This window comes from Antrostomus carolinensis, unplaced genomic scaffold (genome assembly GCF_000700745.2).
Source record: "Antrostomus carolinensis isolate BGI_N321 unplaced genomic scaffold, ASM70074v2 scaffold34613, whole genome shotgun sequence".
Taxonomy (NCBI): domain Eukaryota; kingdom Metazoa; phylum Chordata; class Aves; order Caprimulgiformes; family Caprimulgidae; genus Antrostomus; species Antrostomus carolinensis.
The window spans coordinates 26,330-34,300 of record NW_010303835.1 but is presented as its reverse complement, the minus strand read 5'-3'; the positions used below and the strand labels follow the sequence as shown (position 1 = coordinate 34,300).

At 40.5% G+C, this 7,971-nt stretch overlaps 1 protein-coding gene across 1 annotated transcript in view; it reads left to right on the top strand.

Moving 5' to 3' along the window:
* EIF2D (eukaryotic translation initiation factor 2D) overlaps positions 1-7,971 on the top strand; it is a gene marked incomplete at its 5' end in the record, with an annotated part of 10,555 nt that extends 2,584 nt beyond the window's left edge. The window contains 13 exon segments of the mRNA XM_010164242.2: positions 508-598; positions 1,252-1,359; positions 1,990-2,040; positions 2,042-2,277; positions 2,489-2,606; positions 3,057-3,102; positions 3,804-3,907; positions 5,039-5,197; positions 5,919-6,008; positions 6,114-6,209; positions 7,165-7,285; positions 7,431-7,605; positions 7,712-7,971. Coding sequence (XP_010162544.2) covers positions 508-598; positions 1,252-1,359; positions 1,990-2,040; positions 2,042-2,277; positions 2,489-2,606; positions 3,057-3,102; positions 3,804-3,907; positions 5,039-5,197; positions 5,919-6,008; positions 6,114-6,209; positions 7,165-7,285; positions 7,431-7,605; positions 7,712-7,782 — 1,466 coding nt within the window.

The following is a 7,971-nucleotide window of genomic DNA, read 5'->3' as shown; positions in this document are numbered from 1 at the left end:
AGTTCACAGCTGAGTGCAGCTCTTGTGTCAGATCAGGCAGGCTGGGAAGGCCAGTAACAAATTTTAGGCAATTCCTGGGAGAGAGCTGCTGGGATAACCTGCCCTTGGAGCAGGGAAGAGTAAAATGAGCAGTTCCAGACACATCTCCCTGTTCCTTCCTCTTTCTATGTCATTAATGAAGAGTAATGCTCTCTAGGCTGGGAGCTCACACCTTTCTGTTCAAAAGAGGACTCCCTCTCTCAGGCCTGACAGGGCAAGGGGCTGAGCACCCTTAGCTCTTCTGCAGTTTTTGGGGATGTGCTCAGCACCCTTGTGACTTGGATCCCTTACTCCACAGGGTGGTAGCAAGAAGTGCTGCCTTACTAGAAGAAACAGAGAATCGTGTTTTATCCAGCATGTGCTCAGCTATTAACAGGCTTGGGTTTTTGCTGAGTAACAGGAGGGATGGGGGTGAAGGAGGTAGTGGCTGAGTCTTTCATGGAGAAATGGATGTGCTTTATTCTTCAGATCTGATGCTGCCAGGAGTCGTGGTGCCATCTTCTGGCTTCCCTCAAGTAGAGCAGGGCACGCTCTGTGCTGTCACCCTCTTGGGAAACAGGTACAGAGGATTCTTTATTTGTATCTTTTCTTAGAAACTAAAAATGAAATTGAGCCAATTTTTTGGGAAGACCCTGGGGCTTTTGAGGAAATAAAAGCAGAATTGTTCTCCTGCATTTGACCTAAATAATGGAAAATACAGCAGAAAAAAAATCCACTTAAGTTTCTGGGTTAGGATATGCCTAAGCCTGGGTGGACAGCTTTGCAGATCGGTTCTTTTGGACCTGTTGGGGCACAACTGGTAGATTTGTTTTGAAACAGAGTTATTTTTTTAACAAAGGATTGTGTTCTACACAGTTGTCTTTGTCTATGAAGAAATTCAGAGTGAGGAGGCAATGCTAAAGCTGTTGTTTTTTTACCTCTACTGCAAGTCTCTTTTGGAGGTACATATGCTTCTTGTAGTTTATTAAAGTGAGGAATGTGTCACTGCACAACCTTCACTTCAGTATCACAGCTGCACATATCCTTGGAAGACTTTACATACCAGAAAGATGGGACAGACCCAGAAAATACCTAGATACTTTAAAAAAAAAAAAAGCAAGTTGTAAAGAACATTGTAAAAGAAATTCAGTCTATCACAGTGGCAGTCTGTCTTTGTCCAGGTAGCACAGTGTATTTGTGCTGTCCTGCTCTAACACTCCGTTCTTTTCCCAGAGCTCCAGTAGCAGTTGCAGTTGCCACTATGTCCACTGCGGAGATGCTGGCTGCTGGAATGAAAGGGAAGGGCTTTGCTGTATTGCATACCTACATGGATCACCTCTGGTGGGTATCTTGTCAGGCATTTGGTAAAATGTGTAACAAGTCTCATGTGCTTGCTAAAAATCAAAATCTGTGCCCCAGTAAGCTTAATCTGTCAGTTCAACATATTGAGTTGTTGGGGCACAGTTTAGATATGACCATTATTAAGGTTTCAGCTACATGTTTTTGATGACAGAAGCAGGTGTCTTTCCTGACATTGTCCATTATATACATATTGAAAATAGATATATAAAATCATTCACTTGATTTAGTTCCTTCAACCTGATTGTAATTTTTATAGAAATGACATTAGAATATCCCTGTTACACTGATTTTAGAAAATCATCTTGTTTTATAAGTGAACTTTGAATCATTTTTGCTTAAAAACAGTCAACTGTGCCGGTCTCAACCAAATACGTGAGTTGCTCTGCATTTGGATTCAACTAGTCTGCTCAGTTTTAAATTAAGATTCTGGAGGGGAACATAGAGTTCATGGAGGAAGATGAGTTAAAAATAAATTTTATGGTTTTGAGAATATGGAAAAAGATCCACACAACTGCCAGTGCCTTTTACCAGGGTGACAGTTGTTCATTGTTCTGTGGGTTTCAAAGCAGTAAACAGGAAGATATGTTATGCTTTTTCTTCCTTTTGTAGGGAATATGGTGACAAATCTTCTCCTCCTACCTTAGCTCCCTTGGTAACAGATTTCTGAAAAGGAGAGTGCTGAAGATGAGGAAGAGATGGAGCGAAGAGAGTCTGTCAACAGCTTCTCCACTGACCCATCGCAGCATGTGGGTGTTGGTGATTTGAGCCTGAAGGAGCGAGACAGTTGTGCAACACTGATGGGAAAGGAGGAACTTGATGAGAACAGAGCTGCAGAAACAGCAGAAGGGGCCAACACAGAGGTTAAGCAGGAAGCTGAAGGCAGTAGGACTCCACAAGGTATTTTTGCATAAAAATAAAACCAAACAGTGCCCCTTTGCTTTGCTGAAGCCCCTACCCAGGGTCTAGATTGCTGTGCGTTCTGGAGAGCTCACTGCGAGAATGGGGTAGAGACGGTTCTGGGTGATCTGAAAGACAGTCTGCAAGAGCTGAGTGCTGTGTTCTGGAAGACAGACTACTCACAACTCACTTGTCCTTTTTTCCCCTGCAGAGCAAATGGATGCATTATTTAATCAGTGCTTTTTTCATGCTTTAAAATGCAAAGTGAAGAAGTCGGATCTCCCTCTGCTCACCAGCACATTTCTGCGCAGCCACATGTTCTCATGCTGGTATGTGGTAAGAAGATTGACTTTGCATTTGCATGCTGGGCTTTTGACTTGAAACCTGTGGACATCAAATGTGACCTTTAGGGTGAAGTTTTTGACTCAAAAGTAAAATTCAGTCCTTATCTAAGGTTAGCTAAAATTATGCTCACTTCTTACATCACATACCTTGATGTAAGGATTGTCTAGACCAGGATATGCACTTGGTAGCTAACTTGAGTTGGCTGACATTTGTTTCAAGGTTGCTTAGTCACTTGGATGGCTGTTTGCCTACCCACAGGAATATCAGCACTAGTTTCACTCATCATGTTCTATTTATTAGCTTCTTTGAAGTAATTCTTTCTCTGTGTGATTCATATTTCCACTGTTAAGAAACTTCTAGCATAACTAGCAAGATTTAAGAAGAAATGAAGGGTGACTTATAACTAAAGAACTTTTTAAAAAATCTATTTATAGCCCTGCTGGACAACAACTGGACATAAAGAAATCAAGCTATAAGAAGGTGAGATTTTTCAGTCATTTAAAAAAATTAATTTAAATAAGAAATGGAAGGGGAGAAAAAGTTTGAAGTAAAAATTGCTCAAGTGTTAGTAAAACAGACAAAAAAACCCTATAAGCTGTTCTTAAAAGCCAAGTTATTTTTCTCAACTCTCTGCTCCTGTGGGATCCAGTGAGAAAACTAATTGTCCTGAAAGCATGAGCATTGATCTGCTTTGAATGCAGCTAGTGCTTTCAAATTAAATACTGCCATTAAATACTGTGATAGCTGTTAAAGGGTTCTGATCCTGTTGGACAGTGCAATTATTTGAAGAAGAGGCTATACCTTTTCTAAAGCTGTTAACAAACAAAAAATTATGAGAAAGGAGACGATATTGTCCCTGGTGTGCAGCTGACAAGCAAAGAAAAGGGAATTGCTACAGATCTCACAGTTGTCCATGTGAGATGTACTGAGAATGTCCCAGAGCAGACAGCTGGCAGACCTACAAAAGGAACACTTGCTTTTACTCTGTTTTAGAGCCAGAGGCACTCACTGCTCCTTAGCAATTGCTGTTTTTTAGAGAAGCAAAGGCATGGGGTGTGTGTTTCTTTTCATTTTTTTAAAGACATTTTTCTGATTTAACAAATAATTTTAAGGCAGTCAGAAATGCATGAGCAGGAATTTAAAATCCTTGACTCCACATTTCTGATTGTTGCTTCCTTCAGTTCTCTAAATTCCTGCAATGTATGCAGCACCAGAAGATCTTACAAGTGAAGGAGCTGAACAAAGGTGTGGAGAGCATTGTGGAAGTGGACTGGAAACATCCAGAGTATGTAGAATATTGTAGTCTACATGTCATTCAAAAGATAACATTGCTGCTGAATAAATGCTCATGAAACCACAGTCTCAGAATGTCATACAGGATCAAATCAAGCACTTTGCAAAATCAGAAGCCAAAGGTAGCTCAAAAAATAGTAAAAAAAAAATGCAGTGTTTTCCATTATACACAGTGATTTGCACTAATACTCTTACCCTTTCAGTTACTTATGATGAGATTCCTCTATATCATTGTTCCCGTTATCTTTCTAAGGATTAGTAGTTACCTCACATCAATAACACCTTACTCACTCCTTCTGCACATTGGCACATTAGCTCTCTCTTGGAATTTCCCAGCGGGCCTGAGGATTCCTGTTATAGAACATCTCCTTGGCAACTAATGGAGCAGAGAATAAGCATATCTTCTTTTCTGTGTTTGGAAAGAGGCAGAATTACTTTGACTTTTTGCATTAACTTTTCTCTCATCAAACTTGTCCTTATCATTAGCAGACAGGCATACTCAAACTCAAGTTTGTCAGTTCTCTTACCTGCAAGCATAGAATCTGCAGCTCTGGTCAATGAAATGAGACTCCAGCTCTTGCACTGATACAGTTCTTACTCCTCTCTTCCATAATTGTCTTTTATCAGTGACCACTAAAGAATCATTTCAGCTTTTAAAGTGTCTGTACATTTGTGGAGAGCACAGTTGGGTGGGGTTTTTAAAATTTAATTCTAGTGATTCTGTGGAATGGGGCAGCATCCTTTGAATTATGGCAGTTGTCTCTAATTAGGAGAGTCCAATATGCTTAGAATAGCTGGAGAGATTTACTTTTTCCCCATTGTATAGGACTCAGTGTGAAAAGTGTTTAATATCACCCGTGTTAGGATGCTTATTTATGTGTATCTTTGAAATGTGTACAAGGACAAATTCAGTAATTGCAGCTAATGCTTCAAAACACTGTTCCTTCATCATGTCCTGATGGTCCACAGACCCCCACTGCAAGGGAATGCACTTGGAGGAACTAACATACTATGCAACAGACCAGAAAGCTTTTTGTGCAACTCACTAGGTTTTAGTTTCCAGGTGAAATGGAACTGACAAATTTCAATCCCTTTCTCTCACACTGAATAATTTTTGTTCCAGCATTAAAGCATTTACAGTACCTGAAGGATTTTCTTCAGCCTCTGCTGCTCAAGAGGGCAAGAGTGAAGACAGAGAACAAGTGTACCATGCTCCTGAAATCATTCCACTTTATGGGGTCTCAACAAAAATGATCCCACTCTTTCAGGAATCTGGACACAAGTAAGCACTAGAAAAGTACAAAACAACCATTGTTACGTGAAGAGAAAGACTAGCCACCAAACCTATGCTGCTGCCCTTTTATTAGCCCCTGTGGGGAGGACCCTGCAATGCTGGCAGGAAAGGTGATGGGAATCAAGAATGTAGTCATTGCTTCACAAAGGGAAGAAAGATTAGAGGCTGTGACAGCTGTGTTCAGCAAGTACTCACATCACTTCTCCCACAGCTAAGGAGGTGATAGCTCCAGTGTCAAAATTCATCCATTTTACTTGGAGTGTCTTAATTTGCCATTGGATAAGGCATATTCTGCCTACCCACAGTATGGTTTACTGCAAAGAGGATACCCAGATAATTTAAAGAACTCACTTGCCTCCTTGTGCCTTAATCTTGTCTGTTTTGATGTAGTTGAGGTCCCAGTCAGTGGCAGCCTTTCTTCAACTGAGGACTTTTGTACAAGTTATCCACATTCCCCTGAAGTTAGGGTGCTATTGGGGTCATTCTCCCAAACTAGGCTCCCCGGACCAAGGGTTTTAGAGTCTGTAATTACTGCTGTGAGCCTTTTATCTGGTACACAGCAGCTGAAGTGTAACAAGAAATCACTCCCTAGCAGATGTATGTATTTCAGTATTGAGCTGTTGCTACTAAATGTAGTCAGGGTAATTGCTGTGTTCTTAGTGACAGAACCCAACACTTTAGTAAGTTAACAGGTTTTCTTTCTCTCTAGAAAAGGCAGCATCCTCTCAAGCAGTGAGGTGAGAAACATCATCATTAACTATGTGAAGGCTAACGAGTTGGTTGATGAAACAAACAAAAAGTAAGTAGACATGGAAGTTGTCCTACTCTGCTTCCACAGGAGATGCTGAAGTTAAAGGAAAAAAATGGAACTTGTTTGCTTCCAATGCATGTTTGTGTTTTGTAGCTTTGTAAAGGTGAATGCCATTCTGTGCGACTGCCTGTTAGAGAAATCAGAACAAGATGAAATCTCAAACCTGAAATGGGATGACCTCTTCAGCAGGTGATTCTTTTCCCAATGTAATATTTCAGTATTACACAGATTTATTGCATGCAACTCCAAGTCACATATTGTTGGAGCTACCCAAGTTGTAACTTCCTACTGGTAATACAACAACAAATATCCAGAGACCTTCACTTGAAGAATCTCTTTGTTCTTCACTGTTTAAGAAGCACCTAGTATTAACTGTTGCTGTTGGGTTTTGTTTACCTCCTAACCACTTATCAGGGAAAGCATCCTAAACAAACAGTGCCTGGTTCTGTGTATAATCTGTCTGTAAATATTTACAGAGCCATCCTTTGCAGACAGCCAAACGTGCCCTTTTTAGGCAGTGGTAGTCATCCTGCTCTTTACATGCAGCACAACTTCTGCATTTATAACCTAAACCCACCTTTCAGATCCAAGAGGCCTGAGTATCTGACACAAGACCATTGTTTCCATATACTGAAAAACTTTGCCTAAATGTCCCCAATGTCTTACTTGCCTTGAGCTTCTTCATCACACAATGCTTCTGAGGCACCTCCAGCAGCTTCCTTTATTTCTGAAGCCAAGTTTGCTCGTGGGACAGTAACACAGTTTATGCTGAATTTTAAACTGAAGTTGCTTCACCGGTCTGTGAACAATCCAACTGAACAACAGCTTAAAGACAAATTAAAGGTTTTCCTCTACAAGAACCAATTTATAAGATTTTTACCAGTAACAGTCTAAGCTATAATTTTTGCACATCAGTAGACTAGCTTTCTTTTTAGTCAGTTGCTTTCTTTAAATAATAACTAGGATGCAAATCTTTGCATGAGATCATCATGCATTATCTTCTCAAGATACAAATTCTTCTCTCACATAGAATCTCTACTTTTGTGTAGTCTCAGAAATCTGTGAGAGGCTCCAGTGGGAGAGCACAGTTAACATCAGCCTTGCTCTACTGCACAGACTAATTGGATGTATATACTTTGTTCAGGTGCCTTGAACGACTGCAGCCCTTACACCAGGTGACATTTTTTGGACAAGAACCTGTTGTGAGGAAAGGAAATGTTGAGCCCATCGACATAACCATAGCACAGAGATCATCAAATAAGAAGGTAAAAAGAGAATTAAAATTATGGGTTTTGAGCAGAAGCCCAGATTTCAAGAGCAGCTTTGGCAGCTCGCTTTTCTGGGATGGATGGGACCTGACTTGCTGATACCTACACCAGTGATATTTGCAATAATTATTAAAACCTGCAGGTGACAATTATCAAGAACCTTGAGCTGTATGGTCTAGACCCACAGTGTGTGGCCAACATTCTGCAACAAAAAGTACAAGCCAGTGCCACCATCACACCAATACCAGGAACAAAAGACAGAGTTCAGGTCCAGATTCAAGGCAACCAAATCCATCATCTGGCCAAGTTGCTGCTAGGTAAGTCTGTTCTGGAACTGGGCCAGGACTGGTTACAGCAAGATACAGATTTTAATTCTTGCACTCTGAATATTTACCTGAAGTGAACTCTTGGTTATGTTTGCAGAAGAATACCAGCTACCTCGGAAATACATTCAAGGTCTTGAGAAGGCTCCAAAGGTCGGCCGGAAGAAGTAAGAGAAAAGTCTACTGTAAGAATTATGCAGATCTCATGATGTATAGAAGTGTTCTGTCAACAAATCATGGATAATGTACAGGCCCTATTCATTCAAAGATGAGTCCTGGATGTTTACAAGGTCTAGGATTCACCCAAATAATAATATTGTTCCAGCTGTTCATTTTTAATAAAAATAAAAAGCTGAATAA